The 14,810-nt window shown below is 49.8% G+C and overlaps 3 protein-coding genes across 3 annotated transcripts; all 3 read left to right on the forward strand.

Moving 5' to 3' along the window:
- The first annotated feature begins 1,024 nt into the window (after positions 1-1,024).
- On the forward strand, positions 1,025-2,549 carry LOC120764260 (feather keratin 4-like). The gene is made up of 2 exons (XM_040088133.2): positions 1,025-1,096; positions 2,181-2,549. Exon 2 carries the CDS (start codon positions 2,196-2,198, stop codon positions 2,547-2,549), a length of 354 nt encoding a protein of 117 aa, XP_039944067.1. The 5' UTR covers positions 1,025-1,096; positions 2,181-2,195.
- Positions 2,550-6,636: 4,087 nt separating this feature from the next.
- On the forward strand, positions 6,637-6,990 carry LOC120764256 (feather keratin 4-like). Its single transcript, XM_040088129.1, has one exon. The coding sequence runs from the start codon at positions 6,637-6,639 to the stop codon at positions 6,988-6,990; it is 354 nt and encodes a 117-aa protein (XP_039944063.1).
- A 6,090-nt stretch (positions 6,991-13,080) lies between these two features.
- Positions 13,081-13,413, forward strand: LOC120764231 (feather beta keratin-like). Its single transcript, XM_040088076.1, has one exon. The coding sequence runs from the start codon at positions 13,081-13,083 to the stop codon at positions 13,411-13,413; it is 333 nt and encodes a 110-aa protein (XP_039944010.1).
- The last annotated feature ends 1,397 nt before the right edge of the window (positions 13,414-14,810 follow it).

Genomic DNA, 14,810 nt, shown 5'->3' on the forward strand with positions numbered 1-14,810 from the left:
CTTCCAGGACCTGAAGGAGCCAACAAGAAACACGGGGAGAGGATTTCCAAGGGCCTGGAGTGACAGGACAAGGGGGAAAGGGGAAAAGGGGGAAAGGGGAAACAGCGAGAGAGGGGAAATTTAGTTTGGATTTGGGAGGGAATTCCTCTCTGTGGGGGTGGTGACCCCCTGGCACAGGTGATTCCATGGATTTCCCACCCCTGGAAGTGTCCCAGGCCAGGCTGGACAAGGCTCAGCACAACCTGGGACCACGGGAGGTGTCCCTGCCCATGGACTGGAGCAGGATGAGCTCTGAGGTCCCTTCCCACCCAAACCATTCCATGATTCCAGGGTTCTGACTGGTGTCTGTGAGCTGAGATGGTACAGAAGGGGTTTAGGGGCTCCCTTTGTAAAAGAACTGATAAATCAGGATCAAGTGTCCCCTTGTTCTGCCAGCTGTGCCTCAAAACGCGTCACCCAGATTTAATGCCTCAAAACCACCCGAACTGGACGTGATAAAGCGGCAATTTGTCCCTGAATCCCACAATTCTGGCACTTCCTGCCCGGGTTCTGTGGGATTCCAGGGCTGGATGTGCTCTGCAGGCAGGGCCTTCCCCAAACCTGGAATTGAGATTGTCCCGACGCCCGGCTGGAGGCAGAGCCGGGTGAGCACCGCTGGAGACAGGAATTTATTAAGGATTTACACTCATAGCCGTAATAAAAGAATGCCTTGGAATGATGAATTATGTATTATAGACATTCTTGGTATTTTTCTTTATGACTAAAGTCAAACATACGCCGGAGTCTGGATTTTGTTGTGACTGAAAGGTGGCCCTGGAATAAATTTGGTCCCTAATTCCCGAGATGAGAGAAACCTGCGGGACGGAATCTGTCTGTCAGAAGATAAGGAAATAAAAACAAAGTAAATAAGCAGTGGGGAGAAGACATTTAATCAGGTGGAACGTTTGACATTCAGGACATACTCGTTGGGAATTAATTCCAGGTACAAAGGCTGTCTGTGGTCCCCAGGCCATCAGGGCTGAGGTATAAAAACCAACTCAACGCAGCTCCTTCCTACCACTTCTCTTCCCTCTTTCCTCTTTTGTGAGCAAGGTTAGTTCAAATCCACTTCTCTTTCTCTGTTTGCTGAGTTCTTGCCTTTTAATAATCTGGGTTTTTTGGTTTTTTTTTCCCTACAGTGTTCTGCTGGTTGCTGGATTCTTTGTGGCGGGGGGAGGAAAGAATTTTTCTGTTTAAAAAAGTTGGGGTTTGCTGTTGGAATCGTGGAATTTCTGCAGTCCTGACTTGGCTATAGACAACCTTGAACTGGTGACAGAAATCTATTCAAACGTGGGGTTTCAGACATGTTAAATAACATAGAAAATAATAGAACTAATAAAGATGAATTAATTGAATGGGTGGAATAAATGTGCAAGGAGTTGGAAACCTGGGCTCTTTAAAGGTCCTTGAAAACCCCAACTCTTTATCAAAACAGAAATCCAGGAGCTCAGTTGTATTTCAGCAGGGTCTTTTCCATCCTGGAATGTCAGCTGGCTGTGGAAATTTTGTTCCAGAGTGCAACGACGTCTCCTGGAACGTTGGGAAGTGGGATCAGGGTTTGTGGGGATCAAGGGAAAGTAGGGGAAAACCGGAGCAGAGCTGAGCACCCCCTAGAATTCAGAGAATTTTGGTTTTACTGCCGTGGTGGGGCCGGACCCAGGGAGCGTGCAGGGAATTCCTGCCTCTCCTCACATCCAGGGGCGAGTTGTCTGGGAAGGATTTCAAAGACCTCCTCTCCAAGGCTGCCTAATGACATTGAAATTTGTACCTCCTTGCAGGCAAGGCTGGGGCCTGGAAATGAATCCTCCCTTTCATTTTTCCAGCTGGCCGTGGAGCTCTCTCCACAGGTACATTCGTGGTTCCTCTCCTAATTGCTGCTCCCGCCAGGTCTCTGCAGACGCGCAATCAAAATCCTACAATTAAATTAATGATACGGGTTTCTTTCTTTTGTTCTGCTGCCAGTTCTTCCCCGGATCACCGACAGCCCAGAGGACGTTTCAGCCTCTGTCTCTCTTTATTTAAGAGTTTGGTTTCCTCCCCAGCTCCTAAGAGGCTCCTTGGGAAGCCGCAGTCCCGATAACCGGACTGAGCAACGGTGACACGACTCCTGCCTTGCACTCAGGTGTGCTCCTGTATTCCAGACCTTGTCCCGAGCCATGTCCTGCTACGAGCGATGTCCCCCCACCTCCTGCGGCCCCACGCCGCTGGCCAACAGCTGCAACGAGCCCTGCGTCCGGCAGTGCCAGGACTCCACCGTGGTCATCCAGCCCTCGCCCGTGGTGGTCACCCTGCCCGGGCCCATCCTCAGCTCCTTCCCGCAGAACACCACCGTGGGATCCTCGGCGTCGGCGGCCGTCGGGAACGCTCTGAGCGCCGGCGGGGTCCCCATCAACTCGGGGGGCAGCTCCTTGGGCTTTGGGGGTTTTGGCTACCCCGGGCTGGGCAGCGGCTACAGCCGGCCCTACCGGCGCTACAACCCCTCCCGCAGCGGCTTCTACGGGCCCTGCTGAGGAGAGAGGGGAAAGCGGAGCAGGAACGCTGAGCCCCGACCCGTCCCTGCAGCAGGACTGAGCTCGGGGCGTCAAAAGCCACCTCAGATCCCCCACAGCTCCACCTGGACGGAGTCAGCCGGCCCCCGGAGCGAGGCCACCGCTCCCGTTTTACTCCCACACGTCCCCGATGCGGTCTGTAGCTCCGCTGCTCGGTGTATTTGGTAGTACCCGGTGTAAAATTTCCACTTCCCGGAGCAGGCGGGACGTGGTTCTCAGGGTGCGCTGGAAGAAGAGCTCTGCCAGTGGAACGCGTCCCCCCTGAGCTGAGCCTTTCTCCCCACACCGACCCCCGGTGCTTTGCAGGGCTTTAATCAAACTCTCCCTGGGGTTAATAAAATGATGCTTTTATCATAATCTCTCGAGTCTCCTGCTGGTTTGGTTTGTTTTTTCCCCTCCCCTCCTGTTCCTATTTGAAGCTTTCTTGCAGTGAAATTGATCACTGAGGAGATCATCGATAGCCTGGGGGAGTTGGGAATGTTGGGAATGTTCAGCCTGGAGCGTGGAGAACTCAGAGCACCTCCAGGATCTGATTTAGATTTGCAACAGCCGCTGAAGGCACCAAACCTGTCAATTTTGGGGGGAAAAAAGTGGGAGAAATTCTCCTTTTGGGAAGGTTTGTGGCATTCCAACAACGCAGTTGCACAAATAATGTCTGCAGCAGGTCGGGTTGTCCCCAGGAGTTAAATTGCTCGTGGTTTATGAACCAGCCTGGCGTGAGATGAAAAACTTCCCTCAAAGCTTCTTTCATCTCCAGAACCCGGGGTTCGTTTGAACCCTTTGTTCCATCACACCCAGGGCTCGGGAGACAACACAACGCTACAAATTTCCATTCACACAGTAATTTGTCAAGCCTTTGGTGCCTCACCCGTCCCAGAGCTCCAGAGCTGTTAATTGAGTGTGGAGAGTGTGAAACTCCACGAACGGGAGTCGTTGTGTCCTGGTTCCCTGTCCAAGGGCTCCCAACCCCTTGGACGAGCGCCGGGTGTTAATTAAGGACCTGGAAACCCTGCCAGGGTGTTAATGAGGCGGTTCCCAAAAGGGGATCTCCCCTGCAAGAGCAGCAGCTGCTGTGCCCGGAGGGGAGGATGAGGAAGAGGAGGAAGCATTCCTGGGTCATCTCAGCTTTTCGGATGAAAGGGAAGAGAATTTGTCTTGGGAGTGATTCCTACTGGAAGGAATGAATATTGTAACACATCTAAAAAGATCATGGGCTCTTGGGTTGTAGAGATTCTGAGGAGAGGGAGGAGGAAGACTCTCCTTTTATAGAAAAATCCTTTGGAGAAAAACCTTTTTGCAGAAAAGACTCTCAAAAAGACGAGAACTTTCTTGTGGAGAAAAATAGGAGCAGTTAAAGGAGTTCAAGGAGATGGAGATTTGGCTTAATTTTATTTAAGATAAATTATGGAAAGGCTTAGTGAAATAATTAGTTTCTGAAGGTGTTTACCTTGAATTAGGTGAAGCCCATTGAGCGCTCCTGACTCAGTGGCTTCAGCTGCAATCGTGTCCAGCTCTGGAATCGTGTCCAATTCTGGAAATGCCCTGGATTATGGTGGGAATCTCAAATGGCTCCATAAAGTCCACACGAGCTCAGTCCAGAATTACTGAGAGAAAAACCAAAACTCAGCAGGGGAGGGAACTCAGGAGCTGCAAGAATTTTACAGAGGCTCCAAGCCTTTGAGGAACTAATTCTTCATGACGAGCTAATTAATTACAATTCAAAACGAATTGCAGATGCCACTCTGGCCAGGGAAATTCCCTCTGCTTCTCCGTGGATTTTGGGGTCACTTCTGTGCCTGGAGACTTTACCCAGGGATGACTGTGAGTCACCTCCCAGCTCCATTTTGATTAAAAATCTCTTTTTTCTGCCACTCACAGGTGTCTCAGGAGGATGTTCTCACATTATGCAAAAGTCTAAATTATAATTTGAATATTTAGGTCTGGCCTTGATGACAAAAATCTGTGGACTCCTAATTCGCTCACTTTAATTCATCTCAAAATCAGGCCATTAACTCATTCTGAGCGTACAATAAAATAAAGGCTGGAGTTAGAACAGTATTTATCATAATTATTTACAAGGAAGGCTCCAAACTGCTCTGAAAATGTTGCCAGATCTGTTTGTAAATTCACAGCTGGACTTTAAACAGGTTTTATGTTTTCCAAGCAAAGCTCAGATGAAAGATGAATAAAATAGAATGAGGAAAATTTTAAAAAGAGATGAAAATAAACTGTGGATGGTGTTATGCAAATTAATTCCTCAACTCACTCCTAGAGAGGAAATCTTTTTAAAAATAGCTGCTAAGTCCTTAGAATATGGAGAAATAGTGAGGAACGCACAGCTAAAAACAGCCAAGTAATTTTTTTTTTTTGAGAATCCTCCTGAAATACGAGATAACTTAAACCAAACCTATAACTTTCCTTCTTGATTTAAAATAAAGCAGCTGTAATTCCTGCAGGTAGAAACAATGGCATCAATTCCACAGCCCAATTACCGCCCTGCACCCCCAAATCTTCGTAACATATCATTAAATAAAATACAAGAATTCGGATCTAGGTCAGGGATCCGAAATGCGTCCAGGATGGGACATTTGCATGGTGGCACTCGATTAAAGCTGCTGATAAACTTTGAAGTCCTCAGGAAGCCCTGCCCGAGCCAAGCGAGTCTCTGTTCCCAGGGGATCCCCACGGAGACAGCCCTAATTTAAACGGGGTTTTAATTTAAATGTGATTTTCATGTCTCGGGAGTGGATGTGCCAGGAGAGCAAGAAGAACCTCGGGGTTAATTCCTGTATCCAGGACTGCTGGTGGATTTGGGGCTGGAAAAGAGCTCCAGGATCATCAGTCCCAACCTGTGGTTGATCCTCACCTGGTCACCCTCGATGTCCCCTGGGACACCACCAGGGATGAGGACTCCAAATCCTCCCTGGGCAGCCCCTTCCATGGAAAAATGCCTTCTTCCTTCCCTGTAGAGCCTCTCCGTGCCTGGAGGTGTCCCAGGAATGAAAGGACCCCGGGCTGGTGACAACGCTGGGATTGGGCGCAGCTTGGACCCGATGATCCCGGAGGTCCTTTCCAACCTCAGGGACCCGCGGATTCTGTGAAAAGCAGCTCCAAATACTCACTTCAGGGCTTGACTTCCAAAATCTGCAATTCTCCTGAATTCCCCCAGGACTTACCTCACAGGGGAGGGCACCGCATTATGCAAATGAGGCCTCATCTCCTTTAATGACACCCAGCAGATCCCAAAGGGGTTTGAAGGCTGAATAAATCCTGCTGAATCAATCCCAGGAACGAGCCTGGCCCCTAATATTTAAAGATGAAAGCACCTTGTGGTCAGATAGACAAACCACAAGATAAGGAAGTGAAGCAGTAAAAGGCACAAATACCGAGGCAAAAAAAGCCTGTAATCAGTCGTGGCCCATAAATCACATCTTGCACAAAGAGTGGCCTGAGTTGTCGGGCAACCCAAAACTCGGTATAAAAACCTGAGCTACTCCAGCCTCTCCCAGGCATTTCTCTTCCCTCCTTTGCCATCGAGAATAAGGTGAGTTGGAACCTATTTATTCTCTTCATACAACGAAATTTTGCCTTGATTTTGCAATTTTCCCCCTCACGGGTTTTATACCAAAAAGGGAGTTTTGTCTTGGTGGCGAGCTATAAAAATCATTAATTAGCCACCTTAGCTAATGGGTTCTTTATTAAATGGGTTCTTTATTAAATGGGTTCGTTATTAAATGGGTTATCTGTTAAATGGGTTATCTGTTAAATGGGTTATTTACCCAGTTTGGGGATCCAAGGAAGTTTTAAGGTTGTGCAGCCGCACTTAAATTTCAGCAGCCAATTCTTGGGCCTGTTCAGAGTGGCGTGGCCGCGTCCCACCACAGCCCAAGCGGAGAATTCACCTAAGGCCACAACACCAAGAGCGCTAAAAAACCCCGATTTCCCTCTCAATTCTCCATCCTGAAGGGATCCCTGGGCAGCTGCTGTTGTCCCGATCCCTGTGGGTGTAACACAGCTCCTGTATTCCAGAGCTCCCTCGTCCCGAGCCATGTCCTGCTACGACCTCTGCTCCCCCTCGTCCTGCGGCCCCACGCCGCTGGCCAACAGCTGCAACGAGCCCTGCGTCCGGCAGTGCCAGGACTCCACCGTGGTCATCCAGCCCTCGCCCGTGGTGGTCACGCTGCCCGGGCCCATCCTCAGCTCCTTCCCGCAGAACACCACCGTGGGATCCTCGGCGTCGGCGGCCGTCGGGAACGCTCTGAGCGCCGGCGGGGTCCCCATCAACTCGGGGGGCAGCTCCTTGGGCTTTGGGGGTTTTGGCTACCCGGGGCTGGGCAGCGGCTACAGCCGGCCCTACCGGCGCTACAACCCCTCCCGCAGCGGCTTCTACGGGCCCTGCTGAGGAGAGGGGGGAAAGCGGAGCAGGAACGCTGAGCCCCGACCCGTCCCTGCAGCAGGACTGAGCTCACGGTTCTCGGATGCCACATGAGACACCCCCAGCCTGGCGTCGAAGCAGCTGTGGGAGTTCGGCGTCTCCCCAGGCCAGGCCTTTGCTTGCCTTTTGTTGTGCTTTAACTTCGTATTTCTGATCAAATGTCTTGTCCTGCCTTTTTTTTTTGTTGTTGTTTGTTTGTTTTTGTATTTGATAATAGGCAAAATATGAATTGCTAGCGATTGCTCTGCATGGCTGGATTAGCACAGGTCATTCGTCAATGAAGAAGGAAGATTTCCACTTGCTGAGTGCGTCGCTGAGAGGGGGACGAGTGGGTTCTGTCCTTACTGGACCATGGAAATGTATTCCTGACTTTTACGCTGCTTCCTTCCCCTTCCTCAACCCATTAAATTTGTGCTGCATCACCCTCCGAGTCTGCCTGGCCTTCTTTGCTCTCCCAGCCCCTTTTCCAGGGCCTTTGCAAGTCCCCACTTCCAGAAAACACGGCGCAAATGATTTCAGAGGAGAAGGAGGCAGATTCCAGTGGTGGAGAACTTTTAAAACCGAGCCCCAGACCCCCTGTCAGAGGCAGAAGGGGACCCTGTGATGGGTACCTCCTGCTGGGACACGGACAGGGAGTTTCTAAAGATGTGATACTTGGGAAAAGCCTTTCAAAAGAAGGGAGCTGAGCTGAGATTCCTCGGGGGAATGTGGAGGGAGAGCGGCAGGAGCTGGGGCAGGCTCTGGGCGCATCCCAGAGCTGTTTGGGTGCAGCATCCCCCGGCAGCTGGGTTAACACTGGTGAGTCCGGGAGGGGAGGCGCGGAAGGATGGGAAGTGTTTCTCCCTCTGGAATTTGCTGGGCTGGGAAGCAAGCCTGGGACAAAGAGATTAAAGGACTAAAGTTTAAAGGATTTTTTTAGTTCTAACCCTTTTCTGGGGCTGTTTGAAGCCGTTGTGTCTGGCAGAGCTGAGCTTTGTCAGGCGCCGCTTTGTTCCTCCTGGATCGGGACAAAGGCGCTGTTTAGACACCGGAGCTTCGCTCCCTGAAGGAAGAAGGTTTGGAAAGGTTCCCCTGAAGGCTCCGGGTGACTCAGCCTCCTGTCAGCCCGTAAAACTCCTGATATCTCCGAAAAGTCTGGCTCGGAGTCTTTGTCTGCCTGGCCAGAACGAGGCTGAGCTGTAATTAAAGATGCTGATGAGGTTGGACCGACTGCAGTCATTAGTGCTGAAATTAAAGGAGGCAAATGAAAGAATTAATAATTTTAAGGAGGAGGTTTTCTTAATAAACACCCGAAGACAGTGGAAAGCTGGCAGTTTGATGTTCTATTACAGGAGGAGCTTGGTCTGGATTAAATGTTTAATTTCATGTTTTTTGCCATCTCAACTGAAGCTGTTCCCTGATCAAAGGTGCTGAATTCCAAAAAGTCCACGGCTCCAAAGGGTTGTGGCCGAGGCACTGCTGAGAAAGTGCCTTGGACAGGTTCAGGTGGATATTCCTCATGATAAAATTAATTTCCTTATTCTTGCAATTCCCGTCTCATGAACTGAACCAAACCCCTTCCCAGATTCCACAAATACTCCCCTCAGAGTCGGGATGTTTCCTCCAGGCATTCAGAAATCGCATCAGAAGGGTCAAACTTTTCAAAATAAAATAAAAGTCGACCCTCAAGCACCACTCCCCTCCCTCCATCCCTGTCCCAAACGGCCTTTTTGGGTTAAAACTGGGTGCTGCAACAAGTAAAACACAATTCTGAGTGGAAAAAAAAAGGAAACCTGGGTGGGTTTGCAGTCAGTTAGAAAGTAATTAATTCGTGGCTGCAGAAAATGAGTGGGAATACCGTCTTAGGCAGAATGTTTTCTGCAGGGAAGGATTTTGCTCTGAAGACCTGCAGCAGCTTGGTCCCATAGGAATAAAAAAATACCACGAGGCGTTGGTTTTTTTTTTTTTTTTTCTGAAATATTTGTCTGCCAGTGAAAATCCATTTCAGCACCAAATTCTGCAAAGCTGAAGGCAGGGCTGCAGCATCTCCTGGGTTTATGGGGAGGAGGGAAGAGACAGGAAAGCTCTGGAGAGCTTTTCTGGCTTTCCGGGCTTGCCTGGAGCACCTGAGGCATTCCTGCACCTTTTGTTACCCGGTGCCTGCAGGAATTGTGGGTTTGCTTTGCATTTGGCCGGGCTCCCAGCAGGGAAATTGATTTGTTTGCTGTTGATGTTTATTATCCTGGCCGCAGATGAAACCCACGACCCCACGAGGCCGCTTTCATCTCCCTGGTTTGCATCCATTAAATATTCCCGGCTCCACCGCGCCGACTCCACCTTCCCAAGCGGGGATGACTCAAAATCCCATTTGTTTAGGACTTCTGGCGTTCCGGGCGCTGCCCCTGCCGCGGCAGCGAGAGTTTTAATTGGGAGTCCCGAGCGTGCAATTCCAGCCTCGCTAAGCGCCCAGGAGATTTCAGATCGCTGCTCATCCCAAAGCTTCCGGCTCCTGGGAGGAGAAGAGGGAGCCACACAGAGAAGCTGGACTCAGGATCGCTTTTAGGAGTGGAATTTTGGGCTCTTTTTTGTTGTCTCTGTAGCTTTGGATGAGTTGGCTTTCAAACCACAAGCTGCTCTTAGAATCAATAGAGAATTATTGTTATCAAGGGAAGTCAGGGATTCACGGGGTGGTTTGGGTGGGAAGGGGCTTTAAAAATCATCTGAACCATGGGCAGGGACAGCTTCCATCATCCCAGGCTGCTCCGAGCCCCATCCAGCCTGGCCTTGGACACTTCCAGGGATCCAGGGGCAGCCACAGCTTCTCTGGACACCCAAATTTTTAACATTTCTGTGCGTGCAGTGAGGACTTTGGGAAAGTTCCACCTTGAGGGACAGGAGAGTTCCCATCCCTCGTGTCACTGGTGGGGGCCACCCCAAAGCGGGGACATCCAGTGACTGGCGGCTGGAATTGTGCAAAATTCCGATTTGTATCTCAAAGGCAAAGGTGGAAGGACTGGAGCTGGTGGTGGGGAAGTTTGAGGAATTCCACCGGGAATCTTGGCCACCCCCTTTGAACCCCTGGCCATGTTCAAAGGGTCCGTCCCTGCCCATTTGTTGATCATCCTCCATTTGCATGTCTGAGTGGTCGAGGGAAATGTTTGGGGAACTTTGAAGACTTCTGCTCCTCAGAAGTCTCCAACCAGCGTTTATTTCCCAGGAGATGTTGGGGAAGATACTCCCAGTCCGGGGCTGATTTGCCTGTCTCTGCCTCGGAGATGAAACACGAGGAGAGGCTGGAACGCTCAGCCCTGCCCTCCAGTCTGCTCCTGCACTGTCTGCAATTACTTTTTAATCTGGAAATTGCCTTTGAAAAGGAACTGGAATTGCTGCACGCTGAGATGCTCTAGGAGACGTGCAAAATGGAAGGCAGAATTGGATTTCAAAGAGGGAAAAAATAATAATAATAATAAAAAAAAGGAACAGGAGCATTACAAATGACTCGAAATAACTGCTATTAATTTGGGGGACAATTTTGCATAATAGCCCAAGGCCCAGCAGGGGGAAGTAATAATTTAGTGGCAGATGTAAAAGGGTTTGGCGTCTTTGATGACCCCAAAGATGAGCTTGGGCAAGGCTTTGAGCTGCCCCAAATTCCCAGGCGTCCCGCAGCTGACCTCAATCGCTGTCCTGGGGTTTGATGTAGGGAGAAAGCCCAGCCTGGAGACTCCTGAGATGAAGGACTTGGACACTCAGCTCCCAAACTGTGCCTCGGACTCCACCAGAGGAGAGCGGTGCTTTAATAATAAAGGAATAGATCAGGTGCTAATGCTCTTTCATGCTCTCCGCTGAGTCAAGAAAAATAAAATCTGTTCCCTCAGATAATCCCATTTCCCAGTACTTTTGAGAGTGGTGGAACTTAATCAGCTCTTAACCCTTTCCATCGATTTTATTTCCTTTATTTTTTGACTCTCCCCTGTTTGAGAGGACTCTGGTGAAATTCTGAGGCAGAAACAGGAATTTCTGCCCTTTTCAGAGCGAGGTGCGCCAAAAACTTGTGCCCTCCGTGTGGAGGGAGGGGGGTTCCGCAGGGAAGTTTCATTCATCTGTGTCACGGTTCCTTAGGATGCAAAATAATTTCCTGAGTAACCCAGATGAATCAGCCTCCGAGCAGGAATTAACCGGGCTGGTAAGATTTGAGGATAAAAGAAATTCCTCTCCGGAGGAATGCATCCATTACAGGGAGGAAGTGAAATCCAGGCAAGAAACACAAACAGAGAGGAAAAGTAAATCCCCAGCCAGGGGAATTTTGCATATGAGGAATCGTTTGCAATTGGCTGCTAACGAGCGATAAGGACAATTTGTGTCCCAGGTCCTCGGGCTCTCTGGGCCGGGGTATAAAACCATCCCGGTCAGCGGAGCTAAAACCACTGCTGCTTTATTCTCCTTGGAGAAAAGGGTAAGTCTTGATCTGCTTCCCATTTTCCAGGATCGTCGCCGTCTTTGTGTTTTATTTTTTCTGCTCTTTGTCCGTAGCAGTCCGAGGTTCGCGCTCTTTAAAATTGCCGGGGAGAGTTCGGAGCAGCTTTTTCCCCAGGGAGGGGAATTCTGTGAAGGGTGGAGGCTGCTCCCGTGCTGACCCCCGGGCTTTTCTTCATTTCTGTCACCCGAATCTTTCAGCTCCAGCGAGTTCCAAGCCTCGCCTGAGCCTTGCTCAGCAGCCGGGAGGGGATGTGGGGGATCTGCGCACAGCTTTTGGCTCTCGGAATGGAGCCACGAAATATTCGGGGCTGGAAGGGACCTCAGGAGACCTCCCGGAGCAGGTGGCACAGGAGAGCTTCCAAGCGGGTTTGGAGCGACTCCGGAGAGAGGGAGACACCGGGGCGGGAGGCTCTGAACATCTCCAAGGGAGATTCCCGGAATTCCCTGGCTCAGAGCATCCTGTGCCAAGGCCTCGCCACCCTCACGGTGAAATTCTGCTCCTCGTTTTCACTTGCTGAGGGATTTTTTTAGTTATTTTCCCCTCTGTTTTGCGGCAGTTTTCCCTTGCTTTTCTGGCTGCCTGGCCTCTCACTTCCCCGCTCATTGCAGGGCTGGAGGAGGAGCGCGGTGGGGAAGGAGCGCTCGGAGCTGGCGCTGCCCTCGGTAGGGTGGAGAGGTCCGGGCGTCCCTGAAATCTCCCTTCCAGCCGAGACCAACCCTTCGTCCCATTCCCCACGCAGCCCTTGCGCCCTCCGTCACGGCAACAGCTCAATTATGCCGCTAATTGCAACTCCTTCCTTGTGTGAAAAAATGAATTTTTTTTTTTTTTTTTTTGGTAAAACTTAAAAAGTTTAATAAAAAGATTACAGGAGAAAGAAATAAAGTAAAGGGTTAAATCGGCTGGGTGTTTAGCATTTAGCCAAGAGCACATTTTTCATTTTTGGAGGTATCTTTTAATTTTTTTTTTTAAATTACATCAGCCTGTTACATATTTATAGCCTATTATTCATATTTACATATTTTTAAGGAAACTGTTTAGCGTGGTTGCTCTTTGGGGCTGCCTTTTTAGAGCATGTGCGGTTTTTTTGTTGTGGTTTTATTATTATTTTCAGTTTGGGCCGTGGTCCATGCTTTCTTTAGGTGGCAGATGCTGATAGCAGCGTCTTCATCATCGTGTTCACTGGGTGTTATCTCCATCACTTCACTCATAACTACATTAGCCACTACTGCGTTTAAGTTCCTGTTAATGGCAGAAATAAAAGCAAAGTTATTTTAACATTATGCACGCAGCATTCATTTTAATATTTGCGGGAAGCCAGCTTTACCATATGCATTTACAACACTCGTGTTCCAGAATGAGGCTGAGCTGTAATTAAAGATGCTGATGAGGTTGGACCGACTGCAGCCATTAGCGGACTGAAATTAAAGGAGGCAAATGAAAGAATTAATAATTTTAAGGAGGAGGTTTTCTTAATGAACACCCAAAGACAGTGGAAAGCTGGCAGTTTGATGTTCTGTTACAGGAGGAGTTGGTCTGGATTAAATGTTTAATTTTTTTTTTTTTTTTTCCATCTCAACCGAAGCTCTCAGGCCACAGCCATGTCCTGCTACGACCTCTGCTCCCCCGCGTCCTGCGGCCCCACGCCGCTGGCCAACAGCTGCAACGAGCCCTGCGTCCGGCAGTGCCAGGACTCCACCTACGTGATCCAGCCCTCGCCCGTGGTGGTCACGCTGCCCGGGCCCATCCTCAGCTCCTTCCCGCAGAACACCGCCGTGGGATCCTCGGCCTCCGCGGCCGTCGGGGATGCTCTGAGCGCCGGCGGGGTCCCCATCAGCTCGGGCAGCTCCTCGGGGCTCTCTGCTTTGGGGTTCTCCGCTTTGGGGGGGCTTTACGGCAGGTCCAGCCGGCGCTCCAACCGCTGCGGGCCCTGAGCAAGGCTCGGCGTGGAATGAGCAGGAGATGGAAAGCGCGACGCGGACGCAGGACCGAGCCGGTGCCCTCTCGCTTGCTGACCCCTCGCAGCTTTGCCCTGAGCTCACGGGGCTGCAGGAGCTTGGCCTTCCCCATCCGATGCCTTTCTGTGCCGTCAGGGAGGTGAGAGACGTCGCTGGATTGTCGCTGGGTGTCCAGCTCTAAAGCCGCCTCGATATGGGTGGTTAATTTTAATCCGTGTTCAACCCTTCTGCTTTCTTATGCAGTGTATTTTTTTTTTTTTAATTCCACTTCTTGCTCATTAAATAGATAGTGCATCAGAATTTGTGGTTTGCAGTGTTCCTCCTCTCTCTCTTTCTCTCTGGAGCCTTCTCTGGGTGAAATTTACCTGTGCATGAGTTGTGAGTACCAAGCAGAGCTGCATTTAACTTATACCACGCTAATTACTGAGGGGTTAATAACAGATAAAGATAAACAATGTGTAAAATTTTTTAAATTTTTTTTTTTTTTTTTTTTTTTTTTTTTTGGGAATATTTTCCTTTTGTCTCATTTCTGGAAGAACAATTTGAAATATTCACTCCTGGCTGGCAGCAAATGTGGGGAAAGATGTGGGAAAGCTAAAGCTGCTTTGCTGACAAAACTTTATTTAATTTATTCCCAACATCCCATGTAAATTAATTCTAAACATCCTCTCCATAAATTCGAACTCATTCCCCCTTGCCCTGTCCCTCAGGGCCTTTGGAAAGAATTTCAGTATTTCTTGTCACCTCAGACACTGGAAGGTGAAGTCAGGTCACCCCGAAGCTTCTCCTCCTCAGGCTGAGCAAACCCCGGCAGAACGTTTAAAACCCAGCGAACAAAATGAAAACTTAGATCTCGTTCTCCCTTTGCTGTCCTGCGAGTTTGGAAGCGCTGCAATTACATCTTAATTGCTTGTTAAACGAAGTGGTGATTGAGGACCTGTCGGGTGTCACCAGGAGTCCTCAGAGCAAAAACAATTACTCAGAACCTCGGGGAAAATAATGACGGACAAATTGCTAAACAAACATTCCTGGCCGTGGTGCTAAGATCCCCAATTAAATTCCCATTCCGTGTTTTAAAGGCATGGAGCGGCGCAGATCCTGTGAAAAGGAATCCTCGCCGCACGCCGGGGAGTTTTGCTCCCGGAGGAAAAAATAAAGGACAAATGAGAACCAGAGAGACTTTTGTGCAGCACAAACAGGGTTTAATGTCAGAGAGAACAGTAACAACCGAGTGCGGGGAATGCAGGCGGTACCAGGGGCAGCAGGGGATGCAGGAGTCGTGCTCTGGGAGCAGGGCATCGCTCAGAACCAGGATACAGCCAGGGGATGGAGGGTTCAGGGTACAGAGAGGGGATGGAGGGCTCAGGACATTC

The sequence above is a fragment of the Hirundo rustica genome, chromosome 29 (genome assembly GCF_015227805.2).
Source record: "Hirundo rustica isolate bHirRus1 chromosome 29, bHirRus1.pri.v3, whole genome shotgun sequence".
NCBI lineage: Eukaryota > Metazoa > Chordata > Aves > Passeriformes > Hirundinidae > Hirundo > Hirundo rustica.